Source organism: Salmo salar, chromosome 04 (genome assembly GCF_965601325.2).
Source record: "Salmo salar chromosome 04, fSalSal1, whole genome shotgun sequence".
Lineage (NCBI taxonomy): Eukaryota > Metazoa > Chordata > Actinopteri > Salmoniformes > Salmonidae > Salmo > Salmo salar.
Window position 1 is genome coordinate 57,502,597 of NC_138294.1, and position 19,279 is coordinate 57,521,875.

The 19,279-nt window shown below is 43.5% G+C and overlaps 1 protein-coding gene across 1 annotated transcript; it reads left to right on the forward strand.

Annotated features, from left to right (window-relative positions):
- The first annotated feature begins 1,397 nt into the window (after positions 1–1,397).
- Positions 1,398–13,368, forward strand: LOC106603397 (serrate RNA effector molecule homolog). The gene is made up of 20 exons (XM_082974591.1): positions 1,398–1,664; positions 2,340–2,464; positions 2,611–2,755; positions 2,833–2,979; positions 3,178–3,366; positions 5,891–6,060; positions 8,669–8,859; positions 9,027–9,158; positions 9,365–9,581; positions 9,688–9,863; positions 10,043–10,104; positions 10,249–10,327; positions 10,463–10,657; positions 10,755–10,925; positions 11,081–11,234; positions 11,352–11,545; positions 11,692–11,848; positions 12,085–12,174; positions 12,356–12,458; positions 13,097–13,368. The coding sequence occupies exons 2-20, from the start codon at positions 2,344–2,346 to the stop codon at positions 13,170–13,172; spliced, it is 2,769 nt and encodes a 922-aa protein (XP_082830717.1). The 5' UTR covers positions 1,398–1,664; positions 2,340–2,343; the 3' UTR covers positions 13,173–13,368.
- Positions 13,369–19,279: the final 5,911 nt, after the last annotated feature.

The window sequence follows — 19,279 nt, forward strand, 5'->3', positions numbered from 1 at the left end:
ACTGAATGACAGCATGAATTTGCTTCTAGCCCCCTGCAGTCAGTCCTGCAGTTCCATTGGTTGAATTGAACTGAGCCATGAATGGTTATGGTCAATGGATTGGACCAGTCACCACGCCTCTCTCATTTCTATTCTGTGTCAAAGAGACACAGGTTCATTTATAAGCAAATACCTCAGAGTACAGTCCTTAGGGTAATTAACATTGAGCATAGCTCAACAAGTCTGGCTATGATATGTTCCCTGGCTGTGTTTTCATTTCAATAAGGCTCTCCCCCACACACTTTAACTCCATTTATAAAAGACATTCAGCTAGTAAACAGTCATCACACAAATCAGTTGTGCACTTGCCCTTTAGAAAGTGTTTGACATCACGCCTGTGAAAGCATATATATAACCTCCAATGATCTAAAACCTACAATGTTCATTATACCTGATACAACATATCTGTTATTTCTTACTGTCTGTTGTGGGAAATGATGCCTGGATCATCACTTTCCCCCTCTCCTGTGTCTCTCACTTACTATTCTAACTGATCTCATCTTTTTTGCTTGTTTCCAAAGAGTTCCCTTAAAAACTGGACAGGGAGGAACGTGACCAAATGTATTTGCCTTTGTGCTGAATAAAAAACATGTTAGCTACAAGAACATCACTGTTTTTAGGGGACCCTGTGTTCCACTTAAAGCTGAAATAAACACTTGTACTGTAATTCATGTATAATACAAATGATGGTTTCAGACTGTTTGTATTGTTTTTCCCTGTCTATCATTGGTTTTGTCAAATTACTATTTTGTACCACAAATTAATTTCATGTCTCTTAAGCAGCCAGATGTCAATGACGAGTCAGGGGATGTCCGTATATTATCATCATACAAGGATGTATGGTTTAACGTGGATCAGGGTGCTGAACCCACTCCTGTCTGGTCGCACATCCTCTGGGACTTCATGGATCACCAGCATAAGTTCAGTGGCAAGACTAAGAGCCAAAAGGATGTGTCATACCATTGAATGACAAAGGTGAGTACTGGAATATATGTGCTGTAGCCAACTCTTTTATTGTTGTTGTCATGCCAATGATAGAGGAGTTGGCTACAGCACACAGTATGGGACCAGACATGATAATGTAGCCTGGTGGTAATGTGCACAGCACCTGTCAGGTGGATGATTTATCTTGGAAAATAATAAATGCTCACTAACAGGGATGTAAACAAATTTGTGCACACAATTTGAGAGAAATAAGCATTTGTGCTCATGTAAAATTTCTGGGATCTTTTATTTCAGCTAATGAAACATGTGGCCAACACTTTACATGTTGCGTTTTATTTTTGTTCAGTGTATATTTTTGAAACTACCCCTTTATGATTCATATTTTTGTGCAATTATTAACATCCCCTGAAATTCATATGCTGCCTTTGAAGCATACAACCTGATATATATATGTATAATTAAATGTATATAAGACCTCTGTGACGTTTGTAAAAGTTATTTTTATTATATGTTTTATTGTTCTTTATTTTTTTTTAAACCTGTGTGTTTGGCTATATGCTTATTAACTAAATATGCAGTTTGAACGTGTAATCCAACTTCCGGGAAATGTGTTTCCTGTCTAACAGCGTCGCCATTAAGAGACCACGCAGGATTGCTAAAAGAACGTGATTTATTAACAGGTAATTTACCCCCTATAAAGTTTCATTTCATGTGGTCACGAGATGTATACTAAAGCTGATGTTATGTAAAGAAAGTAACAGCATATGTTTTGTAGCACGTAAAATACAACGGCCTAGTAAAAGTACCGACCTTGCTTTGTTTGCGTCTACCGGTACTAGCTAGCAACTTCCAACTAACGCGGCTAGTTAGATAGCTAGCTAAATTACAGTGCTGGGGGCGCTAGCTAAGCTAATTTTAGCTTACTACTATGAACATGTAAACTAAGCTAGCAGTAAATTGGAAGTACCTAATTAAACTACAACTAGCTACCATGGAGAAAGAAGTAGCTAGGTGGCTAGCTTTACTAAACCTACTTCGAAAAACAGATATTCAAGCTAGCTAGTTAATGCGGCGCGAACACTAGCTAGTTACGTTAGCTACCTAAACAGCTAGCTAGCTACTTGAAATGCCATGTAAGATGTTGGTTAGCTAACTGGTCATGTGACTCCCAGCAGCAGAACTCAACTCTTTGCTACACACATTTGGCTAAGGACAACGTAATGTTGGTGTTTAACAAATTATGATGATTATATTAGCTTGATTACTGTGGCCCGTTCGATTTCATTTGTTTGTTGCCATTAGCTACTTACCATTTTAATGTTTATGCTCATTTGTCCACTGACCTCAATTTTTAGGGTGATGGCGGACAGTGATGATGAATATGATCGCAGAAGGAGAGACAAGTTCCGTCGTGAGAGGAGCGACAACTATGACCGCTCCCGAGAGAGAGAGGAAAGGCGTAGGGATGACTGGAATGACAGGTGAGGAAGAGGGAATAGACTTGTATAAAACAAGAGAGAAATAATGGCACGTTGGAGGCAACTTTTGAAATTAGGTCGAACAATTCCAATCCATATCATACATGCATGGTGTTTCACATTTATCTTTTTGCTCTTTCCGTTTACTGGCGCCCATCTGCCAGGGAGTGGGACAGGGGCAGGGAGCGGCGTAGCCGGGGGGAGTATCGGGACTACGAGAGAGGTCGCAGGGAGAGGTTCTCCCCACCCAGGCACGACATGAGTCCCCAACAGAAACGCATGAGGAGAGATTGGTGAGAATCAAATTTATCTACGTGACCTACATTGCTGTCCACAATGTTTGAGTTAATCTTCCCTCTGTTTTGATCAGGGATGACCATGGAGGAGATCCCTACCATGGTGGGTATGACTTGGGCTACGGTGGTGGCGGAGGCCCCAGCTACGCCCCTCCACAGCCTTGGGGCCACCCTGACCTTCATCTCATGCAGCCTCACCATGGCATACCCATCCAGGCAAGGTGAGGAGGGTAGACTGGTCACAACCAACCTGTTCATGCAAAGATGCTGTCTTTGTCATCTGTGGAAAGCAAATGACAGTAAAATGGCACCATGTCCTTGACTGGAGCTGTGACTGTTCCAGCTTGCCCTTAGTTAGTCAAAGTTTCTAAGTACCTGGTGATCTCACACTCTTTTTAACCCTGTCATTTGTCTACTAGGCTAGGAAACATCCATGATATGGATCTGGGCCTGCCACCTCCGGTGATGAAGAGCTTTAAGGAGTTCCTTCTGTCTCTGGATGACTCTGTTGATGAGACCGAAGCAGTCAAACGTTATAATGAGTACAAGATAGACTTCCGACGGCAGCAGATGCAGGACTTCTTCCTTGCGCACAAAGATGAAGAGTGGTACGATTATCATAGCCTTTGCTGCTCTATTATTAGTATTCATGATCAGTTTGCTGTGAATTAGGCTGGCAACACTGACAACCTTTCGATTCACAGAAATTGTCAGTCAAATGGATCTGGCACTATCGGAGCTGTTCGTTAATAGCTTGGTAAAGACAGTATAGTTTGTGGAAGACGTGCGGCCTATATTTGACAGGCTGCGATATCAAGGCAATCAAGACTTTTAGTTGGTTAGCTAACTAAAAAAGGGTATAGTTGAATGGGTGTATTTAAAACATCCTGAACATACTTAATTTAAGCTATTTTTATATATAAAGATTTTGATCTATTATTGAATGTGTTAAGAAAATACTTGGTATTTTTGGGCAGGCTTATCATGCATACCATGCCACCTTCAGATAAGAATAGTTGGTTAATGCTATGGGCGGTTACCATCATGAATAGAGAGGTCAGTAAATAGCTTAGCTACTAAACAGTACAGGATAGAGATTTGGCTCTTAAGTGAGTCTGATTTGGATTGTCAGTTGACACAGTTTTTAACAGAGTATGTTTGTCGGTTTAGTTTCACACTTCACACAGGGATTATGATACAATGTCAATGTTATTTTCTTTTCTTAACTTAACCAAACCTTCTTCCCTCCCACTCCTCCCCCTGCCCTTCACAACAAGGTTTTTGAAGATGAGAAAAACTGGAACTCCTCGCAGGAATCGTTGTTAGACAGCTAGGGTTTGCACTGCGCACAATGCAGTTGCTTTTAGACGTACAGTACCAGGGATACTAGCTAGACAGACAAATAAACCACTTGCGCGCATGGAAATATTTTCTTTTCTTTAGTATGTGATGCTTTTTTCCCCCCATTTTTGTTTTTATATTTGGATCAAATCGAATCCCAAAACCGAAAATGAAATTGTGTATGCACACAAACACAGTAGGGGGGTGAAGTGGAGCCCATTTTTACAGAAGAGACCCCTCTCAGTATATATGTGTTGTTATACTGGGAGAAAAAAAGGTAAATTTTGTCCACTCCATGGCAAATTTGCTCTTCTGAACTGTAAAATTCTAAACTGTGTTATGTTATTTTATTTGAATATCTGTGTCCCTTTTGCCTTTGAGTTATTTTTGGTGCGTTGACCTAAAGCATCTTGATATGTTTCACAAACGGCTATACTCACACACAAACATAACACCATGCAAACTTTGTGAAGAATCCACAGTAGGACACCAGAGCATTTCCAGGTGCAGAACAAAAGTGTTTCTTCATATGCCAGTCACTTGAGTGGACCTGGATACACTACATAACCAAAAGTATGTGGACACCTGCTTGTCGAACATCTCATTCCAAAATCATGGGCATTAATATGGAGTTGCTCCCCACATTGCTGTGTTAATAGCCTCCACTCTTCTTGGAAGGCTTTCCACTAGATGTTGGAACATTGCTGCGGGGGACTAGCTTCCATTCAGCCATGAGCATTAGTGAGGTCGGGCACTGATGCTGGGAGATTAGGCCTGGCTCGTAGTCTGCGTTCCAATTCATCCCAAATGTGTTCGATGGGGTTGAGGTCAGGGCTCTGCAGGCCAGTCAAGTTCTTCCACACCGATCTCAACAAACCAACCATTTCTGTATGGACCTCGCTTTGTGCACGGGGCCATTGTCATGCTGGAACAGGAAAGGGCCTTCCCTAAACTGTTGCCACAAAGTTGGAAGCACAGAATCGTCTAGAATATCATTGTATGCTGTAGTGTTTATAGGCTCGTAGGCTTGTGTGCAGCTGCTCGGCCACGGAAACCCATTTCATGAAGCTCCCGACAAACAGTTATTGTGCTGACGTTGCTTCCAGAGGCAGTTTGGAACTCTGTCGTGAGTATTGCAACCGAGGACAGACGGTTTTTACACGCTTCAGCACTTGGCGGTCCCGTTCTGTGAGCTTGTGTGGCCTACTACTTCATGGCTGAGCCGTTGTTGCTCATAGTTGTTTCCACTTCACAAATACAGCACTTACAGTTGACTGGGGCATAAATGTGACAACTGGACTTGTTGGGAAGGTGGCATGCTATGATGGTGCCCTGTTGAAAGTCACTGAGCTTTTCAGTAAGGTTATTCTACTGCCAATGTTCCTCAATGGAGATTGCATGGCTGTGTGCTCAAGGTTGTACTCCTGTCTGCAACGGGTGTGGCTGAAATAGCCAAATCCACTAATTTGAAGTGGTGTCCACATACTTTTGAGTATATATTGTAGTTGCATTTAATTGATGGACATGCTGTGTCCCCCCCCCCAAATAAGACATTGCAGGATACAGGAACGTTCAGAAAAAAGTTGTCCTCCAGTATTTTAATTTTGTTTTTTTAATTTGATTTAGTGTTTGGGTATAGAATGGCAGTATATTAGTCCCAGTTCATTGCTGTAGGCCAGTTTATTTGGCCTGGCCATACATACAAGGGCGTTCTCTAACATTCTGCTCTCCTCCCCTCCATCCCTGCCCCTGTCTCTCCCGTGCTCTTTTGGGACATTGTTGTGAACTCAGGTTCAGATCCAAATACCACCCGGATGAGGCGGGCCGGCGGAAGGCTGAGGCCCACAGTGGCTTGCAGAACCGGCTGAATGTCTACATATTCCTGATGGAGAACGGATGGTTCGACACAGTCTCCCTAGACATGGAGAAGGCCCAGGCCATCATGAAGGTCTTGGATGCAGGTAGAGTAGTGGGTGTGGTTGGCGGTGGTTAGCTGTGGGAGACTTCTCTAATGGCTTCATTCATCTCTCTTGCAGAGTATTTTGATGTCAACCTTAGTTTCGAGCATTGTCAGGATGAGTGTTATTTGTTGGTGGGTTTAGTTATTTCAACAGGTTATATATCCTAACCCAGTGGTCACCAACCTTTTTCTGATTCAATATCACTTTCTGAGTCAAAATGCAAGCTGAGTTCTACGATTCACAATTTTGTAACATGACTTAAAAAATGTACGCGTATGCAACATTAACCTATTAAAACAAGTTCTGTAGCAATGAGGGTTTTTCAATGTTTTTCTCAGACCAATTTGAAATTATATTTAAAAATGTAAGGTATATGATCACACTGGTAATATACTTTGTTGTATTACTTAAAACCCCTTAACACGCGAATCCCGTTAGTGGATCGATTTGACAACTGCCAGTGAAATAGCACAGCGCCAAATTCAAAACAACAAGAATCTCATAACTCAAATTTCTCACACATACATGTATTATACACCATTTTAAAGATAAGATTCTCCTTAATCCAACCACAGTGTCCGATTTCAAAAAGGCTTTACGGCGAAAGCATAGCATTAGATTGTTAGGACAGCACCTAACAAGAAAAACCACACAGCCATTTTCCAAGCAAAGAGAGGCGTCACAAAAACCAGAAATACAGCTAAAATGAATCACTAACCTTTGATCTTCATCAGATGGCACTCATAGGACTTCATGTTACACAATACATGCATGTTTTGTTCGATAAAGTTCATATTTATATCCAAAAATCTCAGTTTACATTAGCGCGTAATGTTTTGCCTCCAAAACTTCCGGTGATTTTGCAGAGCCGCATCAATATACAGAAATACTTATCATAAACTTTGACAAAATATACAGGTGTTATGCACAGAATTATAGATACAGCAGTTGCATTAAGGAGGAGTGTGTCAGATTTCAAAAAGCTTCACGGCGAAAGCAAACTTTGCAATCTGAGTGCGGCGCTCAGACAACAACAACAAGCCAAACAGAAACCCGCCATTTTGGAGTCAAGAAAACTCAGAAATAGTATGATAAATATTCACTTACCTTTGATCTTCATCAGAATGCACTCCCAGGAATCCCAATGTTTGTTTTTTTCGATAAAGTTCATCTTTATGTCCAAATACCTCCATTCTGTTCGCATGTTAGGTTCACTATTCCAGGCGCGCGCTTACTAACTCCAGACGAAAAGTCAAAAAAGTTATACTACAGTTTGTAGAATCATGTCAAACGATGTATAGAATCAATCTTTAGGATGTTTTTAACATAAATCTTCAATAAAATTCCAACCGGACGATTCCGTTCTCTTTAGGAATGAAGATGAACTCAGCTCGCTCCCAAGCCTGCGCGCGTGACTGAACTCATGCCTTATCCTGGGACACCTGGTTGGAACAGCTCTTGTTGGCTCCCTACTCACAGTAAAAGCCTGAAACGATGTTCTAAAGACTGTTGACATCTAGTGGAAGTCTTAGGAAGTGCAACATGACCCCGTTAACACTACAAATTGGAAAGGAATTAACTTCAAAAACTAAAAGCCTCAGATTTCCCACTTCCTGGTTGGATTTTTCTCAGGTTTTGGCCTGCCATACGAGTTCTGTTATACTCACAGACATCATTCAAACAGTTTTAGAAACGTCAGTGTTTTCTATCCAAATATACTAATAATATGCATATCCTACCTTCTGGGCCCGAGTAGCAGGCAGTTTAATTTGGGCACGTTTTTCATCCAGACGTGAAAATACTGCACCCATCCCTAAGAAGTTTTAAGGCACAGCTGAGTGAGCATAATTTGCTTTTTAAAATTTTACTGAACTGATGGCCTGCGTCTAAGGCTTCCTCTCACCGTCCCTCTGCCGAGACTGACCAAAAAGGAGCTAATGGCAACTCGAGTCGCACTGCATTATTTCTGCCCCGTGCACCAATTCATGTTGTTACTCCTATGACCAGAGAAAGTAATATTTCTTAATATTGAAGACAAGCTGATAATAATAACGCAAGCTTATCTATACAATTTGCTACTCATGCATTGCAACTGCAGTGTTGGTTGTAGCGTGAGTGGAAGTAGGGAGAAGCACATTTAATGATTGAACAAAGTGTTGACAGTGAAGTGCTGAATGCCTTAAATATGAACTTCCTTGTAAAAACAGCAGGTCTTTGCTGATTTCATTCTCTTTAGTCATGGTTTTAATCTCACAGTCTCAACTTTGCTGTGCGTTTGAGGCTTTTTTTTACAGTCTTTACATAAGGAAGCTCAGATCAGTGTCTGCAGTTATCTTGATTTGCTCTCTGGGGCTGCCGGGTAGGCACAGTTTTAGCTTCAGACACATGAAATGGTTCAAACTGGGAACACTTCACTATGCCAGCGCTTGGGCAGCTAGTGCACCTACTGCCAACAGCATGAAATGAATAAGACAAAAATAGACATGCAAGGCTTTATCATTGGGTTTTTTACAGAAAAGTTTGCTGATCGACTATGAATGCTTTGGAGATCGACGATCGGCCGGTTGGTGACCAGTGTCCTAACCCCTGTCCTCCCTCTGTCATTCAGCGGTGATAAAGATGGAGGGAGGGACAGATCATGACCTGCGTATCTTGGAGCTGCCGTCTGAGGAGGAAGAGGAGAGGGAGAGAGCTGACAGGGCGGCAGCTGTTGGTCCGGGAACTGAACCCCCCAAAAAAGAGGAGCCCAAGGATAAGAATCAGGACAATGACCGCAAACCCCCAGCCGACAAAGAGAATGTATGCTGTCTTGTCGTAACCACTTTCTTTGCCCTGCTCTATTCTTCCCCCTCGAGAACAGGAAGTCATCAAATTTTATTGGTCACATACTCATATTTAGCAGATGTTATTGCGGATGTCGTGAAATGCTTGTCAACTAGTCATTGATGTAGCAAACTCTGCCACAGGGGGAGAGTGATGCCTGCAGCACGGAGAAGGGTGCAAACGGTGGTGGTGAAGCAGCAGCAGAAAGGAGTGAGGGAGAAGAGAAAGGAGAAAAAGAGGCGAAAAGCAAAGAAGTTGTGCCTGAGCCTAAGAAGGTTAGTGTTTAGCATCCATGCTTCTTATTCTGTCTTTTATAATGAATGTGCTGCTCTTAATGGGCCAAATCCTAACTTGCATTGATGACAGTGAGAAATTTGCACTAAAACAGTTCTCAAGTTAGGATTTGGGATAATTGATTTGAATCAGTGATGGATCTATTGACCTTTACCACCACCTATTTTCCTTCCCATGTGTGTGTTAGCTGAGTAAGAAGAGGAAGCGGAAGCACAGTGGAGACAGTGAAGATGAGGCCAGTGCCTCTGAGAGTGACTCCGATTCGGACTCCAATTCCCATCATTCCTCTGATAAAAATCCAGAGAAGGAAGATGAGGGTGAGGAAAAGGAGGAAGGGGAGGACAAGGATGATGAGGAAAAGGAGGAAGGGGAGGACAAGGATGAAGAGGAAGAAGAGGGTGAAGGTGAGCGATGAAGGGACTGTGTTGGAGTCACTGTTTTTACAAATTCTAGTATTCAAATATATTTTTGGTAAGCTAATGACTTCTCTGCTCCACTCAAATTGTGTAGCTGACGGGAAGAAAAGCAAAGAGGAGAAACCAAAGGAAAGGGCGAGAGAGAGGGAGAAGCAAGAGGAGAAGAAACCCAAGGAGGACCAGCCCCTGAGACCCAGGCCTCTCCACAGGACCTGCTCTTTATTCATGAGGAGCATCGCCCCTACAATATCCAAGGCCGAGATCATAGCTGTGAGTTCAAGCAATTTGACTGTACAAACATACTGAACACTTGTATGGACTGTCAGAATGACACTACTCTGAAGTTACATTGATACAAGGGACTCTCAGATACAGCTGTTACCCACACACACACAATGGCTGGAGGCATCCTGGAGGAAGGACTAACGTGTTGTTTTTGCCTCCCTCAGCTATGTCGGAGATATCCTGGGTTCATGCGAGTGTGCTTATCTGATCCCCAACCGGAGCGCAGGTTAGTTCCACTTCCATGTGACCACAGCCAGACCCTCTCTGCTGCTCCTTGCTGCTAATGGACTATAGTGGATGGTTGAAAATGTAACGTCTGTCATTCACCTCATGTATGTATACCTCTAACCACCTCCATTCAATGTGTCAGGTTCTTCCGACGCTGCTGGGTGACGTTTGACCGTAGTGTCAACATCAAGGAGACCTGCTGGAACCTCCAGAACATCAGAGTGAGTTTAACAACCTTTCAAGACTACAACATTAGGTAGTACTGGAACCTGATGATGAGCAAGATATGGCACTTGAGTCACACAGCTGGTTAGTGAGTGTTCTGACCCCGTATGTGTCCTCTTGACTGTGTGTAGCTGCGTGACTGTGAGCTGGCCCCGGGGGTGAACAGAGACCTAGCCCGGAGGGTCCGCAACATCAACGGCATCACTCAGCACAAACAGGTGCTGCGCAATGACATCAAACTGTCAGCCAAACTCATCCACTCTCTGGACGACAGAGGCAGGCTGTGGACCCAAAAGGCCCGGGGAGATAATGTGTCTGCTGTGGAGGTACAAGACACTGAAAGCAATTTGGCGTCTTTGCAGTATGTATCATGAACTTATCAGTTTCGTTGATGTTTAATCCCGTTTTGTGTGGTTGTATCAGATGGCGGCTCAGAACCCCATCCTGAAGAACATCACTGACTACTTGATAGAGGAGGTGAGCGCTGAGGAGGAGGAGCTACTGGGCAGTGTGGGCGGAGCTGATGCAGAGGAGGGCAGCAAGGAGGGGAACCCAGCCGAGATCACTGTGGAGAGGGACGACACGCTGGTCAAGGTCCATCCATCTGCCTTGGCACACACTGATACACAGCAGCTTTACATTATTTTTATGCAATGAACTGTTTGGGTTTTGTCGCTAAAGTAGTCAAATGGTCAAATGAAAAGGAAAAAGTACATTATATTGACTTGATTTCCTTCATCTCTTCCCAGGTGTTGGACCGTCTTCTCTTCTACCTGCGTATTGTCCATTCCATTGACTACTACAACAACTGCGAGTACCCCAGCGAGGATGAGATGCCCAACCGCTGTGGCATGATACATGTGCGTGGGCCCATCCCTCCCAACCGCATCACACACGGGGAAGGTGAGCAGGACACTACTGTAATATTCAACACTGGCTAGGCACACATTTGAGATGGCTACATCATACACTGACACGCTATTGACTGGCTGTCTCCCCCTCCCCCTGTCATGCACCCAGTGTTGGAGTGGCAGAAGACATTTGAGGAGAGGCTGAGCCCCCTATTCAGTGTGAAGGAGAAGCTATCAGAGGAGGAGGCAGGCAAGATGGGCCGGAAGGACCCGGAGCATGAGGTGGAGAAGTTTGTGTCGGCAAACACCCAGGAGCTGGGCAAGGACAAGTGGCTCTGCCCCCTCAGTGGCAAGAAGTTCAAGGTGTGTGTCTGTTAGGATGGAAGTAAATTGTCAAACAGAAATATTGTATATCCAAAGAACATTAAACATGTACTGGTCTGTATCTCCCTTGCCACTGTGTGGTGCAGATTAAAATGTGAATTAATTCGTTCCCTCTGCCTGGCCAGGGCCCAGAGTTTGTGCGCAAGCACATCCTGAACAAACACGGGGACAAAATTGATGAGGTGAAAAAGGAGGTGGTGTTTTTCAACAACTTCCTCATGGATGCCAAGCGACCTTCCCTCCCGGAGATGAAGCCACCTCCTCCACCTGGCCCAGGACAGGGTGATGAACGCGTTGCACATAGAAATAGAATGAATAGAGCTGACACAATTCCCTGTTGTCGCTGACAGTCATATTTGTTCTACACCATACATTTTGTATTCGAACGTTCTGTAATGTTACATCCTCCTGAACAGGCCCCCGGGGAACAAATGTTTCAAGAATAGTTTAGGTGTAGCTGTATCATTGAATCTTAGTGTGTTTTTCCACTGACCCTGTCTCTCTCCATCTCTCTGTAGGAGTTCTTTCTCCAGGCATGCCCTTCCCTCCCCAGGGCCTCATGGGCTTCGGTCCCGGCCAGCCTCGTCCTCCTGTCATGGGTTACGGAGGTGAGCCTCTGCCTCATCTCCTATCGTATTATCAATCACATTGATTTATTAAGCCCTTTTTACATCACCACTTATCCTGAGAATTGAACAAATTAAGTTTACCACAACTATGTAATTTGGTTGCAGCTCTCAGGTATTCTGTTCTGACATGACACACATACTGTACGTTTCTCTTCCCAAGGTGGACCTCCTTACCCACCAAACCAGTATGGGGGCGGTCGGGGTAACTATGACAACTTCCGTGGACAGGGTGGTGGCTACCCTGGTAAACCCCGCAACAACAGGTGAGACCATGGTCAGTTAGGGAGGAATACCGCACCAATAGCTTCGGCCAGCGGCATACCACCCTGCATCCCACTGCTGGCTTACCTCTGAAGCTAAGCAGGGTTGGTTTTGGTCAGTCCCAGGATGGGAGACCAGATGCTGCTGGACGTGGTGTTGGAGGGCCAGTAGGAGGCACTTTTCCTCTGGTCTAAAAAAAACCATCTGAATTCTCAATGGCGGTGATTGGGGACATTGCCCTGTTTAGGGTGCTGTCTTTCGGATGAGTCGTTAAACGGGTGTCCTGACTCTGGTCACTAAAGATCCCATGGCACTTATCGTAAGAGTAGGGGTGTTAACCCCGGTGTCCTGGCTTAATTCCCAATCTGGCCATCATGGCCGCCTAATCATTGCCAGTTTCCAATTGGCTCATTCATCCCCCCTCTCCCCTGTAACTATTCCCCAGGTCATTGCTGTAAATGAGAATGTGTTCTCAGTCAACTTGCCTGATAAAATAAGAGTTAAATAAAAACATTTTTAAAAAGCTTTCCTTTTCTGCTAATGACAGACTTGCGTTTAGAAACCTTTGTTAATTTTTCTCTCACTCTTTCCTATTTCTGTGCTGTGCCTCTTCGCTCTGCATCCTGGCTGTTTCCTTCAGAATGTCTCGGGGAGATCCACGCAACATCATTGAATACCGTGACCTGGATGCACCTGATGACATGGACTTCTTCTAGACCATCCATTTCATTATTTTAATCTCATTTGTTTCTAATCATTTGTAATTTCCCCTTCTCATCCCCTTATGTTAAGTGATGAATTAGCCTCCTATTTTTTTTGTTCAGTGTCTGCGGAGCAAAGGCTCAGTACAATTGTAACCAACTTGAATTCCAAAAATGTATAACCTCAATAAAAACGAATTTGATGACAGTGGCAATTTGTTTTATTATATCAGCAAAAAAAGAAACGTCTTCTCACTGTCAACTGTGTTTATTTTCAGCAAACTGAACGTGTAAATATTTGTATGAACATAAGATTCAACTGAGACATAAACTGAACAAGTTCCACAGACATGTGACTAACAGAAATGCAATAATGTGTCCCTGAACAAGGGGGGGTCAAAAGTAAGTCAGTATCTGGTGTGGCCAACAGCTGCATTAAATACTGCAGTGCATCTCTTCATGGACTGCACCAGATTTGCCCGTTCTTGCTGTGAGATGTTACCCCACTCTTCCACCAAGGCACCTGCAAGTACCCGGACATTTCTGGGGGGAATGGCCCTAGCCCTCACCCTCTGATCCAACAGGTCCCAGACGTGCTCAATAGGATTGAGATCCGGGCTCTTCGCTGGCCATGGCAGAACACTGACATTCCTGTCTAGCAGGAAATAACGCACAGAACGAGCAGTATGGCTGGTGGCATTGTCATGCTGGAGGGTCATGTCAGGATGAGCCTGCAGGAAGGGTACGACATGAGGGAGGATGTCTTCCCTGTAATGCAGGCAATCTCAACGCTGTGCAATGATGACAAGCTCATGCCGATGATGCTGTGACACACCGCCCCAGACCATGACGGACCCTCCACCGCCAAATCGATCCTGCTCCAGAGTACAGGCCTCGGTGTAACACTCATTCCTTCGACAATAAACGCGAATCCGACCATCACTCCTGGTGAGACAAAACCGTGACTCGTCAGTGAAGAGCACTTTTTGCCAGTCTGGTCCAGCGACGGTGGGTTTGTGCCCATAGGCGACGTTGTTGCCGGTGATGTCTGGTGAGGACCTGCCTTACAACAGGCCTACAAGCCCTCAGTCCAGCCTCTCTCAGCCTATTGCGGACAGTCTGAGCACCGATGGAGGGATTGTGCGTTCCTGGTGTAACTCGGGCAGTTGTTGTTGCCATCCTGTACCTGTCCCACAGGTGTGATGTTCGGATGTACCGATCCTGTGCAGGTGTTACACGTGGTCTGCCACTGCGAGGACGATCAGCTGTCCGTCCTGTTTCCCTGTAGCGCTGTCTTCGGCGTCACACAGTACGGACAAAGCAATTTATTGCCCTGGCCACATCTGCAGTCCTCATGCCTCCTTGCAGAATGCCTAAGGCACATTCACGCAGATGAGCTGGGACCCTGGGCATCTTTCTTTTGGTGTTTTTCAGAGTCAGTAGAAAGGCCTATTTAGTGTCCTAAGTTTTCATAACTGTGACCTTAATTTCCTACCGTCTGTAAGCTGTTAGTGTCTTAACGACTGTTCCACAGGTGCCTGTTCTTTAATTATTTATGGTTCATTGAACAAGCATGGGAAACAGTGTTTAAACCCTTTACAATGAAGATCTGTGAAGTTATTTAGATTTTTACGAATTATCTTTGAAAGACGGGTCCTGAAAAAGGGATGATTATTTTTTTGCTGAGTTTAGATATATACATACACACACACACAATCAAAAGGTTGGACACACCTACTCATTGAAGCGTTTATCTTACTTTTTACTATTTTTCTACATTGTAGAATAATAGTAATAGTGAAGACATAAAAACTATGAAATAACACAAGGAATCATGTAGTAACCAAAAAACAATTCAAGTGCAGTTGCAAAAACCATCAAGCGCTATGATGAAACTGGCTCACATGAGGACCACAACAGGAAAGGAAGACACAGAGTTACCTCTGCTGCAGAGGATAAGTTAGAGATACCAGCCTCAGAAATCTGCCATTAACTGCACCTCAGATTGCAGCCCAAATAAATGCTTCATTGAGGAGACTGTGAATCAGGCCTTGATGGTTGAATTGCTGCAAAGAAACCCCTACTAAAGGACACCAATAAGAAGGGACTTGCTTGGGCCAAGAAACGTGAGCAATGGACATTAAACCGGTGGAAATCTGTCCTTTGGTCTGACGAGTCCAAATTTGAGATTTTTGGTTCCAAATGCCATGTTTTTGTGAGACGCAGAGTAGGTGAATGGATGATCTCACCAGGGAAGAAACCCAGCATCTGGTGATGTCTATGGGTTCCAGACTTCAAGCAGTCATTGACTGCAAAGGATTTGCAAACGAGTATTACAACTCACAATATAATTTATGATTGCTAGTTTGTGCAATGACTCTTGAGCCCCTAAAATTGGTGGGGGGGGGCTATGTACACTGCTCCAAAAAATAAAGGGAACACTAAAATAACACATCCTAGATCTGAATGAATGAAATAATCTTATTAAATACTTTTTTCTTTACATAGTTGAATGTGCTGACAACAAAAGCACACAAAAATAATCAATGGAAATCCAATTTATCAACCCATGGAGGTCTGGATTTGGATCTGGAGTCACACTCAAAATTAAAGTGGAAAACCACACTACAGGCTGATCCAACTTTGATGTAATGTCCTTAAAACAAGTCAAAATGAGGCTCAGTAGTGTGTGTGGCCTCCACGTGCCTGTATGACCTCCCTACAATGCCTGGGCATGCTCCTGATGAGGTGGCGGATGGTCTCCTGAGGGATCTCCTCCCAGACCTGGACTAAAGCATCCGCCAACTCCTGGACAGTCTGTGCAACGTGGCGTTGGTGGATGGAGCGAGACATGATGTCCCAGATGTGCTCAATTGGATTCAGGTCTGGGGAACGGGCGGGCCAGTCCATAGCATCAATGCCTTCCTCTTGCAGGAACTGCTGACACACTCCAGCCACATGAGGTCTAGCATTGTCTTGCATTAGGAGGAACCCAGGGCCAACCGCACCAGCATATGGTCTCACAAGGGGTCTGGGGATCTCATCTCATTACCTAATGGCAGTCAGGCTACCTCAGGCGAGCACATGGAGGGCTGTGCGGCCCCCCAAAGAAATGCCACCCCACACCATGACTGACCCACCGCCAAACCGGTCATGCTGGAGGATGTTGCAGGCAGCAGAACGTTCTCCACGGCGTCTCCAGACTCTGTCACGTCTGTCACATGTGCTCAGTGTGAACCTGCTTTCATCTGTGAAGAGCACAGGGTGCCAGTGGTGAATTTGCCAATCTTGGTGTTCTCTGGCAAATGCCAAATGTCCTGCACGGTGTTGGGCTGTAAGCACAACCCCCACCTGTGGTGGTCGGGCCCTCATACCACCCTCATGGAGTCTGTTTCTGACCGTTTGAGCAGACGCATGCACATTTGTGGCCTGCTGGAGGTAATTTTGCAGGGCTCTGGCAGTGCTTCTCCTGCTCCTCCTTGCACAAAGGCGGAGGTAGCGGTCCTGCTGCTGGGTTGTTGCCCTCCTACGGCCTCCTCCACGTCTCCTGATGTACTGGCCTGTCTCCTGGTAGCGCCTCCATGCTCACCGCCAGCATTCAAAAGTGACCAAAACATCAGCCAGGAAGCATAGGAACTGAGAAGTGGTCTGTGGTCACCACCTGCAGAACCACTCCTTTATTGGGGGTGTCTTGCTAATTGCCTATAATTTCCACCTGTTGTCTATTCCATTTGCACAACAGCATGTGAAATGTATTGTCAATCAGTGTTGCTTCCTAAGTGGACAGTTTGATTTCACAGAAGTGTGATTGACTTGGAGTTACATTGTGTTGTTTAAGTGTTCCCTTTATTTTTTTGAGCAGTGTATAAAAATGGTTATAATTCCTACACGGTTCATACAATAATTTTGACAAAACCCTTAAATTAAAGATGAAAGTCTACACTTAAAACATATCTTGATTGTTTCCTTTCCAATCCATTGTGGGGACATACAGAGCTAAAATGATGCAAATTGTGTTATTGTCCAAATACTTATGGACCTGACTGTATATATATATAATAGGATTTTGTAATATCCTGTTGTGTACCTTTGGTAATGTTATAGTATGACTTATTAATATACAGTATATAACTACTAGAGAGACAGCGCTGCACTTGAACTTGGTTTAATGCCATGACTGCCATGCAATACCCAACCTTGCGCATGTGGAAACTACATCACAGACTTCTACTGTTTTCTTCTTGACCATAATGTCTTATTGCAACATTGCAATCGAAAATGCGTTATTATGGTCCAACACCAATAAAATGTCTCTCACTCCCACCCTGAAAATTATTACGGGTGGGACTTTTAGGGGTGGGTGGAGAAGAAAATAGCAATGGCGAAGAAATGTCCATTTTTGTTCATAAACGTTTCAATTATTTGTAAGAGAGGACCTCGCACTTACAACTGATAACAGTGATGCTGAATCTCTTCTCATAGAAATTCCCTCCGTTTTTTGGGGGGGTGGTAAAAAAGTGGTAATTGGATGCATCTATCGACCACCCAATTCTGACATTGGTCATTTTATTGATATCCTTGCATCAACCTTGGATTTGATTAATAATGAAGATAAAATGTGTTTTCTGTTGGGTGATGACAACATAAACTTATTTAAAAGTGAGAACCACTCACTGACATCTGACTTTTTGAATACTTTATACTACAGCTATCAGTATCCAATCATCTAGAAGCCCACAATAGTGATCAATTCATCTACCACCCTTATTGATATTTTTACAAATTATTTTAATAATGTGACTAACTTTATACTGACATTTCGGACCAAAAGTAATTGTGAGGGCTTTAAGATGTTAATGGATGATATTTCATGGGAAAATGTGTATAATCAGGCTGATGTAGAGTCTGCTTACCAGACTTCTCACATCTTCTAACTCTGTATTTCACCACCAGTTGGGTTCTGTAAACCTTGGTTTGCAACCTGTCGCAAAAACATCCCCAGTTAAAAACAAAGTTGTATAAAAAGTTTCTCACAAATGTCCTCTCCCCTGATTTCTGCAAATTACAGAAAGTATAAGAGCAAATTGAATCAACTACTTAAGATATCCCCAAAAATATAGATTTACTAACAAATTCCAAGAATCCTAAATAATATAACATCAACTTGGAAAATCATCAATCAACTGTTGAATAAGAAAAAGGCATCTACAATTATCCCGTCTCCATTTATTGTTGAAAATAAGACCTATAGTGATCCTGATGATAAGTTTCTAAGATGGTGCCGACAGACACAGCAGCTCTGCTTCTAGCTCCTAAGCAATTTTGCAGTATTTCGTTTTTTCTTGTGTTATTTCTTACATTATTAACCAGAAGTTTTTTCTACTGCACTGTTGGAGCTAGGAACACAAGCATTTCGCTACACCCGCAATAACATCTGATAAATATGTGTATGTGACCAATACATTTATTTGATGTTATTTCATGTGAATTTAATAACTTTTTTTGTGAATGGGTTCCTCTATGTCAAAGAAAATAGAGAAAACTGATGGAAATCCCTTGGATTACATTAAGGGACATTTCCCTTCTCTGCTTCAGTTTGATCTTCCTGATGTGATAATGGAGGTGATGGAGGTAATTGGTTACTTCAAGATATCAGCAGCAGGGCAAGGTGAGATTGGTGCCTCTGGTGAAATCAGTGTCTTCATCGATTACTGAGCTTCTAACGTACAGTACCAGTTAAAAGTTTGGACACAGTTACTCATTCAAGGGTTTTTCTTTATTTTTACTATTTTCTACATTGTAGAATAATAGCAAAGACATCAAAACTATGAAATAATATATATGGAATCATGTAGTAACCAAAAAAGTGTTAAAAAATACAAAATCTATTTTATTTGAGGTTCTTCAAAGTAGCCTCCCTTTGCCTTGATGACAACTTTGCACACTCTTGGCATTCTCTTAACCAGCTTCATGACAAATGCTTTTCCAACGGTCTTGAAGAAGTTGCCACACATGCTTAACACTTGTTGGCTGCTTTTCCTTCACTCTGCGGTCCAACTCATCCCAAACATCTCAATTGGGTTGAGGTCGGGTGATTGTGGAGGCCAGGTCATCTGATGCAG

Coding starts and splice junctions, on each gene's coding strand:
- LOC106603397 (XM_082974591.1), top strand. CDS start 2,344: ATGGCGGACAGTGATGATGAATATGATCGCAGAAGGAGAGACAAGTTC. Junction 6,061..8,668: donor CATGAAGGTCTTGGATGCAG/GTAGAGTAGTGG, acceptor TCTGTCATTCAG/CGGTGATAAAGATGGAGGGA. Junction 9,864..10,042: donor CCAAGGCCGAGATCATAGCT/GTGAGTTCAAGC, acceptor TGCCTCCCTCAG/CTATGTCGGAGATATCCTGG.